Source organism: Salvelinus alpinus, chromosome 22, assembly GCF_045679555.1.
Source record: "Salvelinus alpinus chromosome 22, SLU_Salpinus.1, whole genome shotgun sequence".
NCBI classification, from domain to species: domain Eukaryota; kingdom Metazoa; phylum Chordata; class Actinopteri; order Salmoniformes; family Salmonidae; genus Salvelinus; species Salvelinus alpinus.
The window spans coordinates 5,497,385-5,524,570 of record NC_092107.1 but is presented as its reverse complement, the minus strand read 5'-3'; the positions used below and the strand labels follow the sequence as shown (position 1 = coordinate 5,524,570).

General features: G+C 48.1%; 1 protein-coding gene across 5 annotated transcripts in view; it reads right to left on the bottom strand.

Moving 5' to 3' along the window:
* The window catches only part of LOC139548865 (BCAS3 microtubule associated cell migration factor-like), a 325,394-nt gene that overhangs the window by 258,079 nt on the left and 40,129 nt on the right, over window positions 1-27,186 (bottom strand). For 4 of the 5 annotated variants that reach the window (XM_071358768.1, XM_071358769.1, XM_071358765.1 and 1 more), the window contains exons 10-14: window positions 25,425-25,501; window positions 24,810-24,893; window positions 22,440-22,613; window positions 19,951-20,044; window positions 4,782-4,915 (exon numbers count right to left, since the gene is read on the bottom strand). In XM_071358768.1, coding sequence (XP_071214869.1) covers window positions 4,782-4,915; window positions 19,951-20,044; window positions 22,440-22,613; window positions 24,810-24,893; window positions 25,425-25,501 — 563 coding nt within the window. The remainder of the gene's footprint in view (window positions 1-4,781; window positions 4,916-19,950; window positions 20,045-22,439; window positions 22,614-24,809; window positions 24,894-25,424; window positions 25,502-27,186) is intronic. The other variant, XM_071358766.1, reaches the window with a different exon arrangement.

Genomic DNA, 27,186 nt, shown 5'->3' with positions numbered 1-27,186 from the left:
GGCCTCTAGAGCTACACACCCAGCCAGCTCACAGAGGACACACTCCAACAGATCGTTGTGTAGATGCTATATCAGACATGCTACAGAGACGAGACCGAGACAGAGAGACAGAGACAGAGCAACAGAGAGAGAGACAGAGAGAGATAGAAAGCTGGAAAGAGGAAGACAGAGGGAGAGAGGGACAGACAGTATCCATCATCAGAAAAAGATAAGGTGTATATCTTCCACTGTGAGCGCTGTCTACCTGTGTGTTTCATCTGTGGCCATGGCACAGGTTGGCTGGGTAATTGTCCTCAGCAATGACAGTTAATGAAGCATCTTGCACATACCAGTTCCTATAAAAAGCTAAGGATGGAGGGGTAGTTTCACCTGAGCTCTGCCTAGATGGGGAGGGGTTACATTCTTGACCTGGATAATATTGTCCTCTCCTCATATTTTGTAGGACACAAACTCTCCAACAACAGCAGAAGTAGGGTGAAGTCTCTCAGAACAGAAGTGTGTGTATGGGTGAGATGAGCAGACATGTTGTGGTAGAGAGGAGACACAGTAGAGATGATGTCACACACAGACAGAAGCGTTCAAAGTGTCTCGTCTCTATCAGTAACACTGATAAGTCAGATTAGAGCTACTGTCACTTAGCAGGAACTACAATGGAATGACAGGAATCCTGAGAGAAAGATTATGTGCAAATACTTGAACTATTTGCACATATGACATTTGAAATGTCTTTATTCTTTTGGAACTTTTGTGAGTGTAATGTTTACTGTTAATTCATATTGTTTATTTCACATTTGTTTATTATCTAGTTCACTTGCTTTGTCATATGTTGGCGGCAGGTAGCCTAGTTGTTAGAGCGTTGGACAAGTAACCGAAAGGTTTCAAGATTAAATACCCGATCCAACGAGGTAAAAATCAGTCGTTCTGCCCCTGAACAAGGCAGTTAAACCCACTGTTCCTAGGCTGTCATTGAAAATAAGAATTTGTTCTTAACTGACTTGCCTAGTTAAATATATATATAAATATATATATAAAATATATATATATATATATGTTTCCCATCCCAATAAAGCCCTTAAATTGAAATTGAATTGAATTGAGAGAGAGAAAGTAGAGAGAGAAAAGATAGAAGGAACAAACCCCAAAAGAGGGGAAAAGGTGCAGAAAACAATGGAAAGCTAAAAACAAAACAGCCACCCAGAGCAAGAAGAAAAGTGACCAGACAAAACACCCTGACCTGCCTGGTCACTGATTGTACTCCACTTTAAACTGGTTTCAAACCTCCTAGGGCCCTATTACTGAGAAACGCTCCTGTTGCTATCAGAGACATGCCTGTTTACCTGGGCTGACTCTGGGTCAGAGTTGGGAGTGTGTTTGGTGAGTCGGAGCGAGCCCAGCCCAGTCAGTCAGCCAGGCCAGATAAGAGCTGTGTCCACCCACCTGGCTACAGCACCATTATCACTTACGGCCTTGTTTGCTGTGTAGGAGATAACCTCTGTGCCCAACAGCCTGCTCTCTCTCTCTGCTGCAATCTCTACAGTGTTTACAACAGTAGGATCAAAGCTAGTAACACACAGCCAGGCAGCAGGACCTGCCGTTATAAGTCACACATTAACCAGCCCATTACAATCATCTAGACGCCAAATCTGTGTGTGTGTGTGTGTCTGTGGAGGAGTTTGCGTGGGTGTGTGTGTGTGTGTGTGTGTGTGTGTGTGTGTGTGTGTTCGCGCGCAAGGTCGAAGCAAAGCTTAGTGCTCTGGTTCAAACATGACACTAGCTGGACAGGCAGCTAGGGTCCAAGCTCTCCACAGATAAATATTAGGTCTGCTAAAGCAAATAGAACATCACAAGTTACCAACTAAACACACTTCTGGCCCCGGAACGGCTGCTAAGCTAAACATATGAGAGTACATTAATAAGAGAAGAAATATCCATAGAAACAGACTAAATGGGGCAAAAATACCAACAGAAATACAAGTATCCTACACACCAATAGACCTACATATTAAATAGTTTAACCTCCAAACTCCACTGAGCACCTGTGATACTGGAATGATGGCCCGATTGGAGAGAACACACTAGGGTAACTAGTGTGGGGGACTAATCCTACAACTCAGATTGCCTGAAGTGCTGCTTCTGTGAACTCTGATTCTATATAACAGGCCTGCATGCTGTAGAGGGAGAATACAGGATGCTGCAACCCTTGGCTTGGGTCCAATAAATCTCCTTACACGCCACTGAGGCTGTTCATGTGTGCGCGTGCATGCGTGTGAGTGACGGAGTGTGTGTGCGCCATAAGCGAGGCCTCAGCTGACATAGTGGCAGCAGCAGCGTGCCACAACTTCAGAGGGAGAGCTTAAAATGGTGGCCATTCCTCAAATGAGGCTCTGCACAACCTCACAATGCGATTAGTCGGGAAGAGGGGAGGAAAGTGCCATGTCAAAAGGGGCTCATCCCTCCTAAGATCTCACAACATTAGATTTTCACCAGAGAGAGAGAGAGAGAGAGACACAGAGACCGAGAGAGAGAGAGACACAGAGAGAGACAGAGAGCGAGCGAGAGAGAACGAGAGAGAGAACGAGAGAGAGAGCGAGAGAGAGACAGAAAGAGAAAGCACTGTTAGCTAGGGACAAGAAGAAAAAAATGCAGCCGCCTTTATTGAATGAGGCATAGTGAATGTTGTTTGAAACTCGCCATGCCCTATTTGTCTTACAAATTGTCTCAGCTTTTGAAAATGTGTTTGCTTTGGACGGGGATGAATTGATTGGCTGGAAGGCTGTGATTCCACAGCTGTGAGGAATCTGGTGCTGCAGTCAAGTGAGAGGCAATGAGGCCTTGCTTGTTTCTAAATCATCCTTCACATCATTTACAGAGCTCCCTGGGTCACACACCGCCCTGTTCGGGTTCTTATCCACTCACACGCACGCACACACACAAAACACTCAACTCACATCATCCAGCCTAATAGTGTTTTATCCTTTCTAACAATGTCATGAGGAAATTACGTTTGAGCTTTAGTGGTCACACACGTGACTCGTTTCAGGAAAGTAGGCGTAAATTGTTAAAATTACTAGCCTAGTTGGTTTAGCAAGGGAAAAAGACAGGAACCTTCCCGCTAGCCATGATTGGCTGTGATAATGGATGGGCTGGACATGCCGAGAGATGACTTCGGATTGGTTTGCCATGTAGCATGCTTCTGCCTATAACAAAGGGCTGCTCAGTATGTGTAGGTAATCCTTTCTAAGGCAGCTTTTTTGAAAGATATCATGAAGAACTGTGTTGCTCTCCACATTCTGGAGGAAGATTTTGAAATCAGTGGAATGTCCGGTGGAAGCAGAGTATGATAGATAAAGAAATTGACAAAATTCTGGCATTTGATTGCAAATATGTAGAGGGAGTCGAAAAGAGAACACACAGAAAGCTGTTTTACATCTTCAAACTAAGGGCAACCATGCCATCCATGACAGAGAGGGAGAAGTGTTCATCCATGTATAGGGGAAAGAGAGTCTAGCTAGCTACATTTACAGATCTAATACATTTCTAATTTAGTCAGAAAGTCTTGAAAGTGGACTGTTAGCTAGCTAGCTAACGTGTATGATCTGTGTAATAATATTATTCGTATCTCAGAGCCATTTGCATTGCAAGTTATAGCCTAACGTTAGCTAGCTAGGTAACATTGAACCTAGTTGGTTAGCTACCTGCAGATTCATGCAGGGTAGTAACGTTATGAGTTGGGATTTTGGTTCATTGTTTAGCTAGCTAGCTATGTCTTAACGAAAGACCCCACTGTGCAAGTAACCATTTCACTGTCCTGTTTATACCTTCTGTATCCTGTGCACACTTACAACCGTAAGCTATTTTCTGTAATTCTGTAATTAGTGTGCCATTAACTTTTAAATAATTGTGTTGTTTTGAGTTTATTTTCCTGTAATAATGAATAAAGATTTGCTAAAGTAATATGATATGGTCATTATTTGAACTGGCTAGCTAGCTAACTTAATGGTATCTAGCTAGCCAACAAGCTAGAACCGAACCAAAACATTGTTTAGAAAGCTGCTTTCAGTTGCCTGGTTTGCTAGATTGACATATACTAAATTCAGTTTTCAACAGATGGGTTTTATTGGTGTTAAAACACACCAGTTATGCTATTTTGGACCACCAGGCTGCTGATGTCATGTATGTGAATCCTTAAAGAGATGGGTGGGGCTAAGGCTTAAGAGGGTGTGAATGATGCTGAATGGGTGGAGACAAAGAAGAGCTCTCCACTAAGTGTACCAAAAATATTCAAGGGCCATTTTCTCAAAAGTGGGGTAACAAGTTTAGCAAACTCTGAGTCTCTACTTTTATCCAATCTAAAAAACACCACATTTTGCTACATAAGACCAAGTCTAGCTGGTCGGTCACATGCACACCGTTTCCCCTATGTACTACTGGAACCAGTGAGGCCATGCTACAGATCTGTGTCTGATCAGAGCCATAAAAACGACTCTTCCTTTCAGCTGTACAGTCTGATGAAGCCCAGTGTTGTCTATTTGACAGTGTTTAGACACAAGACAGGCAGACATACAGTACAGAGGATCAAAGGCTTGGTTTAGATGCTATTGCCAGAGCACACTCAGTAAACAGCTAGGGGTGGCCCTGTTCAGAAACCATCTCAATGTTAAATGACTAAAACATGTATTATTTACAGGGGATAAGTAGGCCTATATCAAACGATTTCAGAGATGTCAGTGAGTGCATGATGAATATTAGGTGTGTAGACACAGTAGGTGTGTGTGTGTTACCTTGGCCTCAGTCTCTCCGCGGTGCAGTGTGTAGAGGTGGTGGACAGCAGACTGGTTAGAGGCCCAGGGGTGTGTGAGGACATGGAACACATGGAAGTCATGGCCCAGGGTGTCTGCAGTCACCAGCAGCATACCTGGAGACAGAGACAACATGGACATTAACACACACACACTGTAATACATAACCATTGGTAGAGCACTATTCTTCATATCCAAGAGTTGTTTTAGGAGGATTTAGTATATTGCGCATAACCGTTTAATTTCCAAGAGTCATAAAAATCAACTCCAAACCCAGTATGAAATATTTCAGAATATTATCCAGACCAGTACTGTACTGGCCAATACAGAGATTAAATGTACTGTAGAAATCACAAATGTCAGTCGTTGATATTTATTAGTACGCATACAAAGCAATAGAATAGAAACCTTTCAGTCAAACTGGGCAGATGTATTTAGTTGTTAATAAAACGTTTGAACCATGTAGAACCCGACAACTCCTTCAAAATGGGACATATACGTGCCACCATGCCGGTACAAACAAACAAACCACCCTATTAAAAAAACAGACCAGATATCGTTGGTCACTGTTGTAAAACGCTTGCTTATACCCCACATTATAATTTGTTCTCCAGTCACAACCATAGCCTTATAACTATGTCTTCTTTCTAGGGACTGGGAGGAGTGTGTGTCCTAACACACGACCACAGCCCAGTTCATGTGTAACCTCCGATGACGGGTCCATTCATTTCTAGACGTTTTATTTGAAGTTTGTCAAACTGCAGAAAGCATAGGTCTTTACTGTAAACAACACACTCAACAAACCAAACCAGAACAAAACCAGAGCCCAGGCAGCGCAGGACAGAGCCTTCATATTTCTACCAAAAACATTCAAGTGCAATAACTCAAAATGTTATTCCTTTAGCATAAACTGTGTGATCCGAGAAATTGTGCAGATTTTTTTTTACTTATAAGCCTCCAAATCCGAATCCTCACAGCCATAATTTAACAGGAGAATAATTCGTGATTTTCCTTCGCTGGACATTTTCTGCGGAGGTTGAAATAAGTTTGTAATTAGTAGGCAGTCTTTATTGGGTGGTAAAAGAGGAGGATGGAAGGGGACGAGATTAAAATAATCCAGTGACAGATGCAAGAGGGATGAAGCAGAAAAAGGAATGTAGGCTAGATGCGCTCACACACACTGCTTTTAGACCTCACAGATTGCTTCCCAAATGGCATCCTATTTCATATAAAGTGCCCAACTTTGACTAGGGCCCAGTGAATAGGGTGCCATTCAGGATGGAGCCAGTTTCCACCTTTATCCAACAGCAGCCATGTAAAAGGGCAAGGTACAGAGGTGAGGAGAAGAAGGGACACAGTAAAAGTGATGGGAGTCGAAGAGAAGGGGTCAAAGTGGGGGATATTGGAAGGAAAGAAAAAACAGAAAACCAGAGCAGGCAAGGCATTAGACGGTGGTTAAGCTATTCATGCTGTATCAGAACTAAAGACCAAACCAAAGCTGGAAGCGCAGGGCCTTGGGTCTTACCATAAACTAAACCCACGCCCCAAATGAGGTGCCAAGCCACAAGAACCCTTTGCGTCAACTGGGAATACATGGAAAAGAAGGGCCCTTCTAATTATAGAGTCTGGAAACGGAAGTGAAGGGTGATTAGGAGTTAAGGCGCTGCACTCTGTTTATCTGGGAGCTTCCTCTCTCCCTCACCCAGCCACCCTCTTCTCCCTCCTTTCTTCTTCTGCCTCCATGGCCCAAGCCGCCCAGCGCGTCGCCCTCCCTCCCTCCCTCCCTGGCTGGCTCGCCACAGGCTTTGACAAATGAGGCTTGGAGAGGCTGGCCAGGACATGACTTCTTGCTGATGGTACACTCTGTACACCCGGCCGGTGTGGAAGCGCCCATGGTTGGGGCTTTTGTGGCCTTGTTGAAATCCAGGCCCTCGCCGAGAGGCGTCAGTCGGTTAGGCCGCGGGAAGCCCAAATTAAAAAGCAGTGTTCCTAGTCGGCGGTGTGAGAGCAGCCCGCTGCCGCTGGAAACCTGAATCTGTCGGAGCTCCGTCTGACACGTCCTATTTATAAACACCTCAACCTCCCCATTCTCTGGGCATCAGTGTTATTTACAACGTTCTGTATGAAAACGGGCTGCCTGTCCTGGCACACACAAACACAGCAACTGGTCGGAGAGAGAACCTCTAACCTGCCATGTGTATGAGACGTGCGTCTGCGTGGCGGGGCGCTCCCTGGCTGCGAGTGAGCGCGTTATAAAATCACTTCCATAAATATCATCTCCCCCATTCACGCTCCCTCTTCATTGGAAAGAAGGACTGTGCACCAACACTTCTCGTATTGTTTTGCTGCAGCCTTTCTGTCACGTCTCAAAATGTATAAACAGAAAACAGCTGCTCAATCCCATTAATAGTGCAAGGATGTTTCATTTCCAAAGTGGCTGGGGCTCTTTTATCTGGACAAAAGCAGATGAGGAGAGAGACGGAGGGAGGGCAGTCAGTGATGATGTCTCCCACTTGGCAGCACAAAGGGCCGCAACAAAACTAGTCCCCTCTCTAATTAACAACACTTGGCTCCAGAACCTTTGAAAATGGGGAAATGTCAAATTATAACCATGTGGAGCTAGAAAACGTTAAGAAGAGAGAGGACACTGGGGAATCGGGTCTGGTCGGCTCTGGTGTAGGAGATGAATACACTTCTGAGCAAATGAGCAAAACACGCAAATGAGAGAGTATCCATCATATGGAGTCTTTGTCTTCAGGGCTGGCGGTGGGGCTGGTTATGAGAGACGGCCAGGCAGTGTGTGTGTACGCATTTGTCTGTGTACAGTGTGTGTGTATGTGACTAAGTATGTGTGTGGTGTGTCAGTTAATGACTGTGTGTGGGTTTGTCAGTGTATGTGTGTACTGTGTGCCCGTGTGCACGTGTGTGGCGGTCTCTCTCGCCTGTGTCCGTGCTGGGCTTTTCAAGGTGTTTATGATAGTGGTGGAAAACACACAGGGGCGCAGTAAAAGCTGAAGTGGGCCCCGGCATGACAGACTGACATCAAAGCTGCACACTCAGACCAGACCGGCCAGAACTCACTGGGTCCTGAGGCCAGCCTCCCTACAGCCCTCCCTCCATTTCTGTCTCTACCTCTCCCTCTCTCTCCCTCACCGCCCCACATCAAGATAACCAGGATAGGAGGTGAGGGGGATGGGAGGCTAATACTCACCCAAAGGGTCACCATGCGGTCAATAAGTTGTCAATGTTTTACAGGCGAAAAGTGAAATCTTCTGAAGCTTAACCTGTTCAATTCCATCATAGTCAAGTGGGCCCTTTTTTAATGAACTCTTTCACTGAGCCTGTTGCTGTTCATGTTGTATTGAGTGGCACAGGGCTTGGCATCGTGACTGGGCTATGAATCACACTAAAGCTCGATGGAGGGATGAAGGGATAGTGGCACGAAGGAAAAAAGGGATGGAGGGATTGGCTGAGTGTCTCCAAATGAAACCCTGTCTCTGCCCTTCGTGACCACTGGGATGACCAGTGCAGATTCCATCAGGCTGACAGGCAAGGTGGGGGGAGGAACATGGTGAGAGGGCTGGCCCTCACCACCACCGGGAACGCCTTACAGTATTATGTAGATGGGTAAGGAGCTGTATTTGTGTTGGGTACTAGGAAGGGATATTGTATGCATCCCAAATGCACCCTATTCCCAACATAGTGCACTACTTTTGACCAGAGCCCAGGGAATGAAATTAGAAAAATATAATTTTGCAAAAGACTTGAGGGTATCGCTTGCTGAGTTTAAAGCTCTGACAGAAGATACTATTATTGACCATTGTGATTCTTTTTAATGTCGTTATTGTATTGTGCTCTTGTGCGGACTACTTCCTGCCGACCTCTTGCAAGGTCCCCCTGGCAAAAGGTTTCTAACCTTAAGGGTCCGTTCGTGGGTAAATAAAGGTAAAATAAATATTAGTGCACTATCCAGGCTGTATCACAACTGGCCATGATTGGGAGTCCCATAGGGCGACGCACAATTGGCCCAGCGTCGTCCAGGTTTGGCCGGGGTAGGCGTCATTGTAAATAAGAATAAGTTCTTAACTGACTTGCCTAGTTAAATAAAGGTTTAATAAAAATATGGAATAGGGTGCCATTTGAGATGCACCCATAGAGCCCAGAGCCGACCAGAGGAGATGAGACCAGAGCATGGCACAGTGCGACACTGCTGCGGCCGCTCTGGCTTGGACTGGTTTCTCCAACACTCTTAACTCCATAAACCACATCCATAATCCAACCAATAGGAGGAGGAGGGAGGGAGAGATGGAGGGAGAAAGAGAGGGAGGAAAAACGTTATGGTTCATTTGATCTACGGTGGAGTGAAACAGAGGAGTGTGTTTCTTTCTGCTTCCCAGCCAGACCACCAGCGAGCTGTGCAGCTCTCCCTCTCTCTCAGATAGGAATAGATTGAAAATGGCTGACTAACCATCGCCAACAGGCTGCAATTAGCTTAATATTAAGATGGTTGACTCTTTCTTCCTGTTCTTTACAAGGTGAAACCTGCCGCTTTCAAGTCACACCGACTCACAGAGGGAGGAGTGTGCCGCCCGCGGTCAAGTTCATGAAGCATGGCGGGGGCAGAAGTGAGATGTTGGAGTTAGCCAGCGTCCCAAATGGAACCTTACTCCCTATATAGTGCACTATATATATTTTTTGGGGTCAAAAGTAGTGCACTATGTAGGGAATAGTGTGCCATTTGAGCCAGATCCTTATACCGTCAGACCACTCTGTTCAACTAAAAGAACTCAAACTATCGCCACAATTATGGAATGCTTGCATATCACACTTTCCTCCACAAATGAAGAGACGTTAGCGCCTTCTGTTAGTGTGCTGAATGTACTGCAAATTCAATCATTCTCAATCCATCGTCAGCGCATGGAACATTTACATCTTTGTACTTCCCTCCCTACTTCCCTTCTCTGGCCTAAATGAAGTGAAGTTTGCACCTTCTTCTACCACAAACACGAAACATTCCTAAATCCATCATGACTAAACCTCACTTCATGGTTCATTAATAACCCTATGGGCCCTGGTCTAAAGTAGTGCACTATATAGGGAATAGGGTGTCATTTGGGGGACACCCTTATTATTTTATTCCTGCCTCTCTCTTGGTTTCGGTCACAACAGGCAGACAGATAAAACACATTCTCCCAGCAGCTAAGAGCAGGCTATAACAGCAGCCTTTTGTTGTCATGTTTAAAAGCCCCCAAACAAATTGGTCAGACTCTGCAGATAAAGAGAGGGGGACTGTGGAGGGAGGGAAGGAGAGATGACTGATGAGAAGCTGTAATCCATTTCTCTGCAAACAGACAGTGGGCTGTAATCTCTAACCTCCATTTAAATGTTGTCTTTTATTTCTCAGAGTGTTTCTGTTAACTAATGAATCCCCTCAAACATTCGCTACCGCAGATAAGGTATCACGCTGGTCTGTGGTGCCTGCCGGTGACGGAAGGGGGTTTTGGAGGGGAGAGGCTCTTCGAACAATGTGTCTTTGTTTAATGGATCTTGTGAACACAGCACCAAATACAGTATGTCCACAAAGTGGACTTCAATTCTGTGAAACATAAAGCCCCAAATCAAATCAGAGTGGACAGATCAGAACCTCCCCACCACACTATAAAAAGTTCCACAGCGTTGCGTGTTGTTGTGTGTGTGTGGGTTGCGGATGACTCAACAGCAGAGCCTGAGGTGCCTGGACTGTGTGGGATGGGGGGTTTGGAGCGTGGTCTGAAGTCTCCACTGAGACCTTGAGCACGGTTGGTCTCTGGCCTAGCCAGCCCTCTCTCTTTTCCTCTCCATCTCTATTTCTCTATTTCTTTTGCACTTCCTCTCTCTGATCTCCTTGAGGTTTTATAGCCCAGGTCTGAGGACCTGACGTCCCAAGACGGTGCAGATGCTTTTTACTACCTAGTATGGAAACACCATAAAAATAGCTGCAGTGGGCAGGCAGGCGAGCAGGCGGACAGGCAGGCGAGCAGGGGGACAGGCAGGCGAGCAGGGGGACAGGCAGGCGAGCAGGGGGACAGGCAGGCGAGCAGGGGGACAGGCAGACAGGCAGACGAGCAGGCAGATGAGCAGGCAGACAGGCGGACATGCATGCGAGCAGGTAGGCGAGCAGGCAGACAGGCAGGCAGGCAAGTAGGCAGACAGGCAGGCAGGCGAGCAGGCAGACAGGCAGGCAGGCGAGCAGGCAGACAGGCAGGCAGGCGAGCAGGCAGGCGAGCAGGCAGACGAGCAGGCAGACGAGCAGGCAGACGAGCAGGCAGCGGTGGTTTTACAGCGTCTTGGACAAACAGTAGGACAGCGTCAGCGAGGCCCAACTGGCCATACAGATGACGGCACTAAAGGGAGGCCGTAGTCCAACTGGCTATACAGATGACTGCACTAAAGGGAGGCCGTAGTCCAACTGGCTATACAGATGACTGCACTAAAGGGAGGTCGACGTCCAACTGGCCATACAGATGACTGCACTAAAGGGAGGTCGACGTCCAACTGGCCATACAGATGACTGCACTAAAGGGAGGTCGACGTCCAACTGGCCATACAGATGACTGCACTAAAGGGATGTCGACGTCCAACTGGCCATACAGATGACTGCACTAAAGGGAGGTCGACGTCCAACTGGCCATACAGATGACTGCACTAAAGGGAGGTCGACGTCCAACTGGCCATACAGATGACTGCACTAAAGGGAGGTCGACGTCCAACTGGCCATACAGATGACTGCACTAAAGGGATGTCGACGTCCAACTGGCCATACAGATGACTGCACTAAAGGGAGGTCGACGTCCAACTGGCCATACAGATGACTGCACTAAAGGGAGGTCGACGTCCAACTGGCTATACAGATGACTGCACTAAAGGGAGGCCGTCGTCCAACTGGCCATACAGATGACTGCACTAAAGGGAGGTCGACGTCCAACTGGCCATACAGATGACTGCACTAAAGGGAGGTCGACGTCCAACTGGCTATACAGATGACTGCACTAAAGGGAGGTCGACGTCCAACTGGCCATACAGATGACGGCACTAAAGGGATGTCGACGTCCAACTGGCCATACAGATGACTGCACTAAAGGGAGGTCGACGTCCAACTGGCCATACAGATGACTGCACTAAAGGGAGGCCGTAGTCCAACTGGCCATACAGATGACTGCACTAAAGGGAGGCCGTAGTCCAACTGGCCATACAGATGACTGCACTAAAGGGAGGCCGTAGTCCAACTGGCCATACAGATGACTGCACTAAAGGGAGGTCGACGTCCAACTGGCCATACAGATGACTGCACTAAAGGGATGTCGACGTCCAACTGGCCATACAGATGACTGCACTAAAGGGAGGTCGACGTCCAACTGGCTATACAGATGACTGCACTAAAGGGAGGTCGACGTCCAACTGGCCATACAGATGACTGCACTAAAGGGAGGTCGACGTCCAACTGGCTATACAGATGACTGCACTAAAGGGAGGTCGACGTCCAACTGGCCATACAGATGACTGCACTAAAGGGAGGTCGACGTCCAACTGGCTATACAGATGACTGCACTAAAGGGATGTCGACGTCCAACTGGCCATACAGATGACTGCACTAAAGGGAGGTCGACGTCCAACTGGCCATACAGATGACTGCACTAAAGGGAGGTCGACGTCCAACTGGCTATACAGATGACTGCACTAAAGGGAGGTCGACGTCCAACTGGCCATACAGATGACTGCACTAAAGGGAGGTCGACGTCCAACTGGCTATACAGATGACTGCACTAAAGGGAGGTCGACGTCCAACTGGCCATACAGATGACTGCACTAAAGGGAGGCTGAGGATAGGACTGTTGGCTCTGCAAATTTATCAGGCACTAAGACTACACTATACATGTACTACACACTGTACACACACACTACAAACTGTACACACACACACACTAGACACTGTACGCACACACCATATACAGACACACACTGTACGCAAAAGCAGAGGACAATTAACTGTTACAGCTATGTATCCAATTTCTGTAGCCTTTCATTACAGTACTGTAGACGGCCTCTTCAAAATAAAACTGACCCAGGAAGGAGTATGCAGCTACATTCTTTTTAAAAAAGCACAATAGTTTGTTAGCAGGCTGGCTGCAGTTGGACAGACAGTAGACAGTCACAGTGGGGATATACAAAATCATTACCCTGGGAGATTTTAACAGCTCAAAACTGAGAGGGAGGGATATAAAAGAGACAGAGGGACAATAAAGAGAACGTGAGAGTGACCGAGAGAGAAAGGAAGAGAATTACATTGATTATAACAGAGCTCGCTGGGGAAAAATCTATAGATCATCAGCTTTACATAATGCCATTACGACATGGAGCTCATGCAGCCAGGACAGTGCACTTTACTGAAGCCATGACTCCCTGGGCGTGGCATGGGCAGATGCGTGTGTGTCGGGGCAGGAAAGGGCACCAGCGACTGGCTGACCCCCTCTGGGTTTAATCCTCTGTGATCGGTACATGGTGGACGGACAGCCCTACTACTGGGTAAAACACACACACTCAAACACAGCTGCACATCTTGCTAAATGAGAGTGGTCAATAAAGGCGACAAAATAAAAAGCACCACTTCACATAATGTGAAGATACAGCCACGAGGGGAGTGCTAATTGCTAGCTGTGTATAGACAACTCGTTGCAGGCTAAATGAGTGGGCTGAGGGTGTGGAGGCAGTCTCTGTGGGGTGTTTCCATCGTGTTCAGCATATGTGGTGTGGGTTAGCTGGGTGTTGGAGTGAAGGCCTGACTCTCTCTCACACATCAATGAGGTGTAAGGAGTTATGACACCACAGTGACTGTTCTTCATCATGACACACAGCTGCTTGGCACTTTCCATGTTTCTATTATCTATTCACTAGGCTATTCATTATGATGTGTTACTAAGTATGGGCTGGGCTTTACTGGGCTATGCAGTGTGGCTGGAGATGAGTTCTAGCCTCATTTACCAAGGCTTTGTAGATATTTAAGAGGTGTGAGGTTAGTTAGGTGAGCCAATAAAGCTTGTAGAATAGTAACATTGTTTTTTTATTGAACAAGACGTTTAGGTTCAGTGTGTGTGTGTGTGTGTCTCTTTAAGAGCTGTTGGGAGGTTGAGCTCCTGTAAATGAGCGAGCAACGCTGAACTAATCTTCCATGGAGGAACAAATTCCAAGATTCTTATCAGTGGCGTGATTGAGAGGAATTACAGACAGCGAGAGAAAGGGAAGAGTGTCTCCTGTCCCACCACCTAATCATACACTGCACACAGCCTTACTGACGCCATCACACTTTAATCAAACCACCCTCCACACACACTGTTTCACAGGCCCTACCGTTAAAACAGTCATGTCATTTTAACCTTGGGCATCTCAGCTAATAATCAAGTCAAGATGATGTGACGTACGAGGGGTGAGGTGAAGGAGAGACGGGCTGTAGTGAAAGGGTGAAGGAGAGGAGGGAGGTGAATAAAACAGCTTACAGCTGGTAAAGGGGGTATGTGTAGCTTCACAACTGCCTTCAACAGAGCAGCATCCTAACCTCTAATTACACCACTAGGAATAGAACCTCTGAACGCCACACAGCCAGGACAGGGTGCCAGACCAGTCACCCCATAACCACTCCGCTGTCTGTGTAGTCACTCCAACATACACAAGCAGTTCTATGGGGTTTGTTACATCATGCTTCTTGGGTTGGACTTGTTGGGCTTTCCAGGACCAGTCACTGAGCTGTCGAGTCATAGCATTGTTTCATACCGACTCTGGTGGTTTTTGGGGTTGACTTGACCACTGTTAGAAGGAGCCATGGGACTGAAGGACCTAGGGTAGAGTGAGAGGTTTTTCTTTGTTTTCTTCTCTCGCTCTCTCTGCGCAGTTAATTCAGAGCAAGCCGAGACTGGCCTGCAATCCTGGGTGACTTGCAATCAAGACCAAGGGGCTCCCCTAGCTCTCTGATACTCTAAAGCAGGCGGATTTAGAGACCAACATGGCAGTTGTTTTGATCATGAGGCTTAATGATGAAAGGCTCCTAAATTATAGCGTGGAGGACTACGCTGCTGCTCACACACACACACACTTTCACCCTGACCTCGTTAAGGTGAAAAAAAGAGAAAGAAATGTGGCTTTTAGGGGTACTTTTACTTTTCGGGGTACCCCGACAACATCATAATTCAAAACACTTAAGGTTCATGAGGTTTGGGCTGGCATAAATGAGGTGGTAACGCACCCATGTGGTGATTTGGGAGTAAAGTTGACAGGTGGCGGGAGGGGGGGGTTGTGTTTGTAGTGGACACTTAGGACGTAGCCACTGTGTATATTCAGTGTGTTACTATTGACAGTACTTTTTCTTCTATGGTATGGTCGTAAAGATGAAAGGATGTCACGGTTGCTGGCCTGTCGCTGAGCGGTTAGCCAGAGCGGTGGGACCCCTGCTTTATCTCCTGATCAATCCAGCTCCACACACACACACGCAGGCGCACGCACACACACACACACACACACACACACACACAGGCACACAGGCACACTTATAGGCCAAAGGTCGCTGAGTCAACTTTAGGTAGTCAAGGTAAACCAAGAGCGCCCCCTACAGATTGGACAGGTCATTCAGGCCAGGGCAAGAGGACATGACGAGAGGTAAGAGTTGTTCTGTAATGGCCAAACAGCAGCTCTGCTAAACCTCCAAGTAACAATCCTAAATTAAATGTGGTATTTACCTGCTTGGAGAGCACGCTATGTATATGTGGGTGATTACTGTGTGTGCCATGTCAGAGTGATTGTGCGCTTTGTGTGTGACGTGGGTGCATGTGAAGATGAAATACATCAGTGTGTGCGTGTTGGGGATTTATTGTCACACGCATTGTCAATGTGTGCAAGGTTTAGTCTATATGTTTTTAAGTAATTGACTGAGGGTGTGTATGTGTATAAAGGTATACACTTAGTTCATGTATAAAGGTGGTGAATGTGTGTTACTAAAAATAAGTGTGTGTGTGTGTGTGTGTGTGTAATAAATGTAACCCTTTTCCCTGGGGGGAGCAGTCTAGTCAGGTCAGAAGCAGAGGCCAGAGGCATGTGAAGGATTCCTACCAGAGACAGGAGGTCACAGTAAGCACCATCACTCAGCAGCTACTTTATTCGCTGCTCCTCCACACACACCATGTGGTGATTTTATTTCCGGGGAGAACAATCCATAAAGGCGGGAAGACGCCAGAGCAAAATCATTTGGTGTAGATTGAGGTCAGGAAGTATAAGCGGCACTCTGGGTAAAACTGGAACAGACACACACAAGCACCCACTCTCCATCGCTCTCCTTAAAGGGATACTTCGGGATTTTGGCAATTAAGCAAAAGTCAGATGAACTCACAGATAACATTTATGTCTCTGCATCCAGTATGAAGGAAGTTTGGAGGTAGTTTTGTAAGCCAATGCTAACTAGAGTTAGCGCAACGGCTGGAAGTCTATGGTACTGTATGTACAAGCATGCTAGCAGTTACCATAGTCATCCAGTCATTGTACTAATGCTAGTTAGCAATTGAGGAGAGCAACATAACATCTCTTCTGTTGTGAGGAGAGTAATAATTCAACACCTCACACACCTAAGACTGTCTACCTGGTGTCAGACCAACATTAAGGCCTGACTGTGAGTGAGTGTGGTCACAGAAACACAAAGGGAGTGCCCCGGTGTGTGTCTTCACATATCAATGCACGGTTGTTGTCACTCTCCCACTGTGGGATGAAGTGCCATTGTCACTGCAGGGCCTACTTGATGGAGCCATTTCCATTGTGTGTTGACTGCAGGTGAGAGGATGCACCTTCAGGTACCGGCCCCACTGACTACCATTGTTCTAACACAGATACATACATCCCCACTTCATAGGCCCTTTCCACCACACCCTGGAGTCCCACAGAAGAGGATAAAACGGGGACACACCCTGGAGTCCCACAGAAGAGGTTAAGAGGGGGGGACACCCTGGAGTCCCACAGAAGAGGTTAAGAGGGGGACACACCCTGGAGTCCCACAGAGGAGGATAAGAGGGGGGGACACCCTGGAGTCCCACAGAAGAGGTTAAGAGGGGGACACACCCTCGAGTCCCACAGAAGAGGTTAAGAGGGGGACACACCCTGGAGTCCCACAGAAGAGGATAAAACGGGGACACACCCTGGAGTCCCACAGAAGAGGTTAAGAGGGGGGGACACCCTGGAGTCCCACAGAAGAGGTTAAGAGGGGGGGACACCCTGGAGTCCCACAGAAGAGGTTAAGAGGGGGACACACCCTGGAGTCCCACAGAAGAGGATAAGAGGGGGGGACACCCTGGAGTCCCACAGAAGAGGTTAAGAGGGGGACACACCCTCGAGTCCCACAGAAGAGGTTAAGAGGGGGACACACCCTCGAGTCCCACAGAAGAGGTTAAGAGGGGGACACACCCTGGAGTCCCACAGAAGAGGTTAAGAGGGGGACACACCCTGGAGTCCCACAGAAGAGGTTAAGAGGGGGACACACCCTCGAGTCCCACAGAAGAGGTTAAGAGGGGGACACACCCTCGAGTCCCACAGAAGAGGTTAAGAGGGGGACACACCCTGGAGTCCCACAGAAGAGGTTAAGAGGGGGACACACCCTCGAGTCCCACAGAAGAGGTTAAGAGGGGGACACACCCTGGAGTCCCACAGAAGAGGTTAAGAGGGGGGGACACCCTGGAGTCCCACAGAAGAGGTTAAGAGGGGGAAACACCCTGGAGTCCCACAGAAGAGGTTAAGAGGGGGGGACACCCTGGAGTCCCACAGAAGAGGTTAAGAGGGGGGGACACCCTCGAGTCCCACAGAAGAGGTTAAGAGGGGGACACACCCTCGAGTCCCACAGAAGAGGTTAAGAGGGGGACACACCCTGGAGTCCCACAGAAGAGGTTAAGAGGGGGACACACCCTGGAGTCCCACAGAAGAGGTTAAGAGGGGGACACACCCTCGAGTCCCACAGAAGAGGTTAAGACGGGGACACACCCTGGAGTCCCACAGAAGAGGTTAAGAGGGGGACACACCCTGGAGTCCCACAGAAGAGGTTAAGAGGGGGACACACCCTCGAGTCCCACAGAAGAGGTTAAGAGGGGGACACCCTGGAGTCCCACAGAAGAGGTTAAGAGGGGGACACACCCTCGAGTCCCACAGAAGAGGTTAAGAGGGGGACACCCTGGAGTCCCACAGAAGAGGATAAGCCAGGGGGGGACACCCTGGAGTCCTACAGAAGAGACGGGGACACACCCTGGAGTCCCACAGAAGAGGTTAAGAGGGGGACACGCGCTCGAGTCCAAAAGAAGAGGTTAAGAGGGGGACACCCTGGAGTCCCACAGAAGAGGTTAAGAGGCGGACACACCCTCGAGTCCCACAGAAGAGGTTAAGAGGGGGACACCCTGGAGTCCCACAGAAGAGGATAAGCCAGGGGGGGACACCCTGGAGTCCTACAGAAGAGACGGTGACACAGCCTGGAGTCCTACAGAAGAGGTTAAGACGGGGACACCCTGGAGTCCCACAGAAGAGGATAAGACAGGGACACACCCTGGAGTCCCACAGAAGAGGATAAGACAGGGACACACCCTGGAGTCCTACAGAAGAGACGGGGACACCCTGGAGTCCCACAGAAGAGGTTAAGAGGGGGGGACACCCTGGAGTCCCACAGAAGAGGTTAAGAGGGGGACACCCTGGAGTCCCACAGAAGAGGATAAGACAGGGACACACCCTGGAGTCCTACAGAAGAGGTTAAGACAGGGACACACCCTGGAGTCCCACAGAAGAAGATAAGACAGGGACACACCCTGGAGTCCTACAGAAGAGGTTAAGACAGGGACACACCCTGGAGTCCTACAGAAGAGGATAAGACAGGGACACACCCTGGAGTCCCACAGAAGAAGATAAGACAGGGACACACCCTGGAGTCCTACAGAAGAGGTTAAGACAGGGACACACCCTGGAGTCCTACAGAAGAGGATAAGACAGGGACACACCCTGGAGTCCCACAGAAGAGGATAAGACAGGGACACACCCTGGAGTCCCACAGAAGAAGATAAGACAGGGACACACCCTGGAGTCCTACAGAAGAGGATAAGACAGGGACACACCCTGGAGTCCCACAGAAGAAGATAAGACAGGGACACACCCTGGAGTCCTACAGAAGAGGATAAGACAGGGACACACCCTGGAGTCCCACAGAAGAAGATAAGACAGGGACACACCCTGGAGTCCTACAGAAGAGGATAAGACGGGGACACACCCTGGAGTCCCACAGAAGAGGATAAGACAGGGACACACCCTGGAGTCCCACAGAAGAGGATAAGACAGGGACACACCCTGGAGTCCTACAGAAGAAGATAAGACAGGGACACACCCTGGAGTCCTACAGAAGAGGATAAGACAGGGACACACCCTGGAGTCCCACAGAAGAGGATAAGACAGGGACACACCCTGGAGTCCTACAGAAGAGGATAAGACAGGGACACACCCTGGAGTCCTACAGAAGAAGATAAGACAGGGACACACCCTGGAGTCCTACAGAAGAAGATAAGACAGGGACACACCCTGGAGTCCTACAGAAGAGGATAAGACAGGGACACACCCTGGAGTCCCACAGAAGAGGATAAGACAGGGACACACCCTGGAGTCCTACAGAAGAGGATAAGACAGGGACACACCCTGGAGTCCTACAGAAGAAGATAAGACAGGGACACACCCTGGAGTCCTACAGAAGAGGATAAGACAGGGACACACCCTGGAGTCCTACAGAAGAAGATAAGACAGGGACACACCCTGGAGTCCTACAGAAGAGGTTAAGACGGGGACAGGGAGGTTGTGTTCCCTTCATGTGGGTTCACACTAACATTAAAATTGTTCCTTCCTCAACTCACTTTCTTCACTACGGATGGATTGCCAAATTTGCTTTCCAATTATGCCTTTTCGGATTAGCTTTCTTTACATCCAAAATAAATACTTTTGGTGTGTATGCCTGTGTGTGTGTGTGTGTGTGTGTGTGTGTGTGTGTGTGTGTGTGTGTGTGTGTGTGTGTGTGTGTGTGTGTGTGTGTGTGTGTGTGTGTGTGTGTTGCAGTGAGCTGTCTCCTTACCGCTGGGGTTGAATTCCATGCAGGATATGGGTTTGTCATGGGCTGGGAAGTGGGCCACCACTCCCTCTCCATCTGAGTCCTCACTCACCAGGACCTGGAACGAACACAGACAGAGGGAGAGACATTCACCACAGAATCTACACAGAGATGGACTTTCCAACTTCTAACACATGGACTTCTTGTAGCTTCTTGCTGTAAGTAAAATAATGGAGAATGAATATGTTACTGGTAAAGAGCATTGCCACCTTGTGGATGTAATTAGCAATCATCCAAATTAACACCAGAGAGAGGCTTGTTTACAATCTCTCGGTCTCTCTTTCTACACTGTCAGCGCAGCACTGTACCCGCCATCTGTCTCCATGTGCTGCATGACAACTAAGACTGGAATGACAAAAGACTGATCTCAGACCAGTAGCTAAGCTCAAAGTCCTCCGACTGTTCAAAAGAATTACAGTGCTGCTGAGTATGATTCTGTTCTCAGACCAGGGGCTCTGTGTGCGTGTAAACGTCTCTGGTCTTGAACAGATTATAACTAAGCCCAGACATGAGTCCAGGGAAAGAGTAAGAGAGACAGAGGAGTGAGGGAGAGAGAGAGCGATCGGGAGAGAGAGAGGGAGAGAGAGAGGGTGAGAGAGGTCGGTCTCATAGTGATAAATCTGGTCTAGCGTTGCATTAGTTTTAATAGGAGTCAGTCCAAACACAAAACAACCTCCAAGATCAACTGAGCCTTTTTTTCCAGACTGGACTGGAGGGAGAGAGAGGAGAAAAATGAAAAGAACAAGGAAAAGGGGTGACATAAACCAGACCCATTTTATTACATCGGAGGCACACAATGTTGTTCTGTGAGGGAATCCTGCTGAAGCCCTTTGAAACTGAGAATTAGTGTTGGGGCTACCTCTGGAGAGTAAACCTATTATACAGGAGGAGGGAGTGTGAGTGTGAGTGTGTGTGTGTGTGTGTGTGTGTGTGTTAAAGAGGGGTCACCACTTCCAACAAAGGGGTCAACAAACTAGGTGAGTGATGTGGCAAGAAAACAATGCCATCATTACCTGAAGTCACAACGATTCTCTCTCCCTCCCTCCCCTCCTCCCTCCCTCCCCTCCAACTGTGTTTATGTGTAGTGTAGGGTTACTGTATAATGGCTGGTGACACAGTGCAGACCTGCTTCTGTGGGCTTTATCCCCGGTCTGGAGGAGCCCTCAGGAAACTGGGTACATGTACACACACACAAACACATCCAGGCACACGCACACAGACACACGTACACGTACACGTACACACACACACACACACACACACACACACACACACACACACACACACACACACACACACACACACACACACACACACACACACACACACACACACACACACACACACACACACACACAGCGCACTGCAATAAAGGCACGGCATGGATTTATAGTAGCCTTATGCCCCTTATACATAGCAACTATAGCCAAAGATAGTGTGAGCATTACACAGCCACCCTTTCATTAGCACCAAGGGAGCTAGGAAGAGAGGAGCGTGGCAGACAGAGGACGGGTACAAGCTTCTTGTGAGGTTACTGCTGATGAGCAGTGCATTCATTTAGTCTCCCCACTGCTTAAAAAAGCTGGCGCTGTGGCGAAGGCCGAGCTGTGAAAATATGTGAGCAAGCAAAATAAATCCCACCTTAGGCCCCGAGGTGCTGTCAGGTGCGTGTGGGGTGTGGGGTCGGTTGGTGGGCTCCTGTGTTCGCTCTAGCAGAGGATTTAAAAAGGTTTCACCTGGGAGGTTTCTCACCGCAACACAAAACCCAAAGGTGTATTTACAGAGGTCAGAAACGACAAGAAAAAGGAGGGAGGGAAGAGAGGAGAGGATAGAGAATCTGTTCTGATTAGTAAAAAAACTTCTCACTCTGATGAGAGAATGTCTAGAGACAGAGTTCAGTTTGGGGCAAACTAAGAACAGCTGTGCTGAGAGAATATGTGGATGTACGTAACTGAAAGAGAAATAATTAATGAGGTTCATTTCATTTCTATGACCTGGTCTTCACCTGGGACCTGTGCCAAAAGCAGGAAGAGACTCATTACCATGATGAATCTAGGAGCCAGTGGCTGAGATAGGTTGGGCCCGTTTATAAGGTAGTGATGACACACTATTATCAAGTGAGAATTATTGTTCAAACAAGAACCCCTATAGGATTATTACGTACACAAAAACCAACCAAGATGTACACTGTATGTTTTGCTTTGTACACTTTTTCAACATTACTTCAGAAAGTGATAACACGTTTGGGGAGCCATGGTCCATAACCCAAAGGGTAAGACACACAGTAATACTTATACCTCTCCGACAAGATCGTTCTAACTTCACATGGTGTAGTATTCGTTCGTCCATTTCTAATATTGGTTGCAGAACGTGTATATTTTCTGACAGTTACTTCAGAAGGGCATGGAACACTGTTGGAAAGCCACGGTCTATGACTTCGTGATCACACATACCTGTCCCTCTCCGACGTTGTGTGTGTCAATGACGGTGATTACTCCGGGGGCATGGGGGCTTCGGCGAGTGGTGCTGTGGGGGGTAGCACCCTCCTCGTCGGGGGCGCCAGTGGGTAGAGTACCAGCTAGCTGGGTCACCACCTTTCCCACCATGGTGAGACCAGTCTTTAGGGTCTAACCAGAACGACAGGGGGAAGGGGGAGAGCGAGAGAGACGCATATAAAGAGGGTAGAGATGAGGAGAGAGAGGGAGGAGGTGGAGAGGGAGGAGGTGGAGAATAGCAGGAAACAAACATCAGATTGGGCTCCTCGTCATAAAACAACTAGAGACACTTCCAATAAAGAAGACACCAGTATGTCTGTGTTTGACTATGGGGAGCTGGGAGAGGAGTGTTGATCAATATAGAATGACTGTGTCTATGCATGACTATGAGTGAGAGAGAGAGACGGCTATTTGCTCAACGCTAACAGCTGCTGCTGCTGATGATGATGTGGAGGAGTGCTGAAACAGCAGGAGCCGGTGTCTGCCACCAGTCTCTCCTCCCCAGTCTCCCCCTCAGCCCTACACAGATCAATGGCTCCTGTTTTGGATTAGCACTAAAACGTCACACTGCAGTGATTAGAAAACACATTAGTGTTGATCAATTAGGAGCCAAACGCCCTGTTTCATTATTGATGCGGCTCCGAGCAATTTACACACACCAGTCTGTTAGTGGGCTAGGTGGGGTCGCCAAGTGAGGGAGTGTGTGTGTGATGCATAGACCCAACAAATGCGAGGCGCCACGCGGTATTGACAGCGCTGCCTGGCCTGCATGCCTGATTAGGTTCTCCGGGGCCCCTTTGTGCTGACACACACACAGTACACTGACTCCATTAGCTCAGGACAGTGTAGCAGGGAGATAGACTCCACTTAAGCAGCACTATCCATTTCTCTGAGCCTGGCCTGGCCCTGGCCACAGAGGTGTGTTTGAGTCAGACACCGTGGCGAGGAGCCTGGCCTGGCCCTGGCCACAGAGGTGTGTTTGAGTCAGACACCGTGGCGAGGAGCCTGGCCCGGCCCTGGCCACAGAGGTGTGTTTGAGTCAGACACCGTGGCGAGGAGCCTGGCCTGGCCACAGAGGTGTGTTTGAGTCAGACACCGTGGCGAGGAGCCTGGCCTGGCCCTGGCCACAGAGGTGTGTTTGAGTCAGACACCGTGGCGAGGAGCCTGGCCTGGCCCTGGCCACAGAGGTGTGTTTGAGTCAGACACCGTGGCGAGGAGCCTGGCCTGGCCACAGAGGTGTGTTTGAGTCAGACACCGTGGCGAGGAGCCTGGCCTGGCCACAGAGGTGTGTTTGAGTCAGACAACGTGGCGAGGAGCCGCCACACTGATGAAGAGCATCACACAGTCAGACAATGAGCAGGTTCGCTTTATGTTTATATTCCAATGATTAGTATGAGGAATAATAATAATAATAATACAGCTGGAAATATGTGCTGTTATAAAATGTCATTTCCTATAAAAGGCTAGGAAATACTCCCCCTTAGTGCTCCCTCAACACCCCCTCTCGCCTTCCAAGTCTCTGGACAGAAGCACTTAGTCTATGTCGCGTTGTAGACCGGAGGAGGGGGGGACTGGGCTGAAAATATTGAGATTATAATATATAGTTCTCAACGGCGGCTGCAGACAATCCGTCTGCATATCGGGATGCCCTTAACCTCGTTTCCCCCTCCCTCCGCTAGCCAGGCTAACACTTTAGCGCTGCCGCCACTGCTCTTTTTGATGTATACCGCCATTAGCAGCTAATGGGACTTTATCACGCTAGCCGTTAGCGCTCATTAAGGAGAGAGGGAGGGAGAGAGAGGGCGAGACCATGGGAATAACTCTGACCCAAGGGGTCTTCATAAATCAATTAGGGTTCCCCTTTGGGGGCCTGGCTAAGACCGGAGACTGGAACCTTATGAGGAGAGTGTTGCGCTAGGCTAGTAGCGCAGGTTAGCTCAGCCGCTACATCAACAGAGCGGAGGGGTATACATTCAGCTTGGTATCAAAGGGCATAGCAGTTAGAGTAGTGTAGCCTGGCGGTGCTCTCCAGCTGAGAGGACTATTACAGGGGCTGTGTCCCATATTGCAGTACAGTAAACAGTACAGTACAGGATGGAACCCCTACAGAAACACACAGGGACGATAGAAATTAGTTAAGATGCTCAGACTCTCAAGGCCTGTGTCTGGGTTATGATATATAGTCTCATAACGGTGTTTGTCTCATAACGGTGTTTGACTCACAGGGGAAAGCCAAGGTGGATCCTATATCACTTCTCAGAAATGTACAGATGATTATATTACAACCACTGGGGTGGAGGGAGGTGTGAGTGTTTGTGTTTCACTTACTTTAGCAGCGCTGATGACTGTAGCTGTGTAAGACTGGGCATTGTCCCCGCAGGCACCGCCTCGAGACTGGTGACACCGGATCAACTGGGGGGGAGGCAGAGAGACAGAGAGGAAAACAGATAAGAAATAGATTATTATCCTCCTCCTGCAGCTGAGGCCAACCAGGAACAGAATATGAGGGTCAGCACATTAAAAACCTCTCCTATCCCACTGTCTATTTCCTGGGATCCATCCATCCATCCCAGACCTACTCTATTCTTAAGGAACAGAGAAGCTTATAGTAGTCAGTGACACATCTGTCAATTACTTGAGTGGCCGAGCGTAATCAGACAACTACCAGACACAATTATCCATTAAAATGTATTGCAAGAGTGCGTAGAGTGTACTTGCTTTTGGAAAATACAAAAATCCTATTAAATAGACATAAAAAACCCTACATCTGTTGGTTTTCAGATGTTATCATTTCTAGTGGTCTCTTCTTGGAATGAGTTGTACTGAGAGATTAAAGAGCTAAAGTAAAAAATGAATTTGAGGATTGTAAATATGGTGTTGTGATAAGTACATCCGTGATGGATGGGTGTGTGTATATTCAGTGTGTGTGTGTGTGTGTCCTACCTTGTTCTCAGCGTAGGCTAGCCAGCGTCCTCCCAGTGCTATAGGGTTTAGGTTGGGGCCCGGACAGGGAAAGCAGCCTGAAACACAAGAGGAAACTTACAGTTATTGAAGGTACAACCCATACCCTTCAGCTGCAGGACAAACTGGATACACAACTGGGGCTGACACAACACAGTCACACAAAAAACATTTGATACATACCAATGAAGGTGGAAAAATCATGCCTGCGTATCAACAACAAAAAAGCCTTTGGATTACCTAACTTCAACATGTTCCCTTTTAGAAGTTGTGAAACAGTGAAGGCTGCTGTGGATACGTGCTTCAGGAGTCGGAGTTCTTCTCCTCCAAGAGTGGCTCGGTCTTTCTTAAAGCCTTAATGTGTTTGAGAGGGGAACGTGGATCACTGTGTATGTGTGTGTGTGTGTGTGTGTGTGTGGGGGCTTGCTTGCTTTAGTAGTTCCCATAGGGATCAGTGTGTCTGCCAGTCAATCAAGACAGGAGCCGTCCCCACTTTATTGGGTGCCACAGAATCCATTAAGTCATAATGTGGCTCTAAGTAAAAAGAAACACACTCAAAAGCTCAGCATAAATACAAATGGACGTCAACACACATACAGAAGATGAGGACAAAAGGCCCATAAATTCACAAGCGGATCAGCTATCAGTATAAACAAGTACAAATGTGTCCACCCACTCACACAGATGTTGATGTAAACAGTCATGTCACACTAGACGTGATGATGAGTAGTAATTAACTAAATACAGGCACGCACGCACACACTGGAGTCAATGGCCACACAGCACCAGACCTGGGTTCAAAAACTTTATCTGTGCTTGATTAAGCTTGTCTGGCTTGAAAGACCAACATATTAGTTCCAAAATGTCCTACCCTGCCCGTCTGGCACTCCAGCTAGGCTAAAGCAAACACTCAAGGTATTTGAAAGATTACAAATAGTATTTTTTTTTTAAAACCCAGTTCTGCACAGCATCCACCATCACACAGGATTCACCACTACTCACAAACATGTCTGTAAGCAGAGAGGGAGTCATGATGGATACAGACTTAAAAGCACGCAGAGAGCAACTAGGACAAATACGCTTGTTTGCACACACACACACACACACACCTCTATAAACGGACATAACAGTACAAATACACATCTCATATAAAGACACGTACAAACAAGCACACACACCAATATGAGGTCATGTGAGTGCATGGAGGCAAAGGGAAAGAGGTTTGGCTGACATAATGTACTGCTCAGGGTGCAGATGAGATGGGGAGTCAGACAGTAATTTAGTGTTCAGAAGAGTCGAGGCTGGGAGGCGCGGGGTGAATAGGACTTGAGGTTAGCCACAATGCTACAGCCTTTTGTTGGCTCTCCAAGGCTGGGGGAGAACGACCCACTCAGGCCAGGCAGTGAGACAACATGTGTCTAACACATCCTGTGTGGAAAGAGGGGGAGGAGAGGAGAGAGTGGGAGGAGAGGAGAGGAGAAAGGGGGAGGAGAGGAGAGAGTGGGAGGAGAGGAGAAAGGGGGAGGAGAGAGGAAGAGAGACAAAAGGAAGAGGAGAGGGAGAAGAGAGAACGAGATTGTAAAAGAGAAAAGACTTGAAAGGGAGAGAGAGGAGATGAAGGGGGAGAAGAGGAAAGGACATGGGGAGAAGAGGAAAGGACAGAGAGAATAGAGGGAGGAAAGGACATAGAGAGAGAATAGAGGGAGAGAAGGGGAGAGGGGAAAAGGCTGAGGTGAACAGAGGA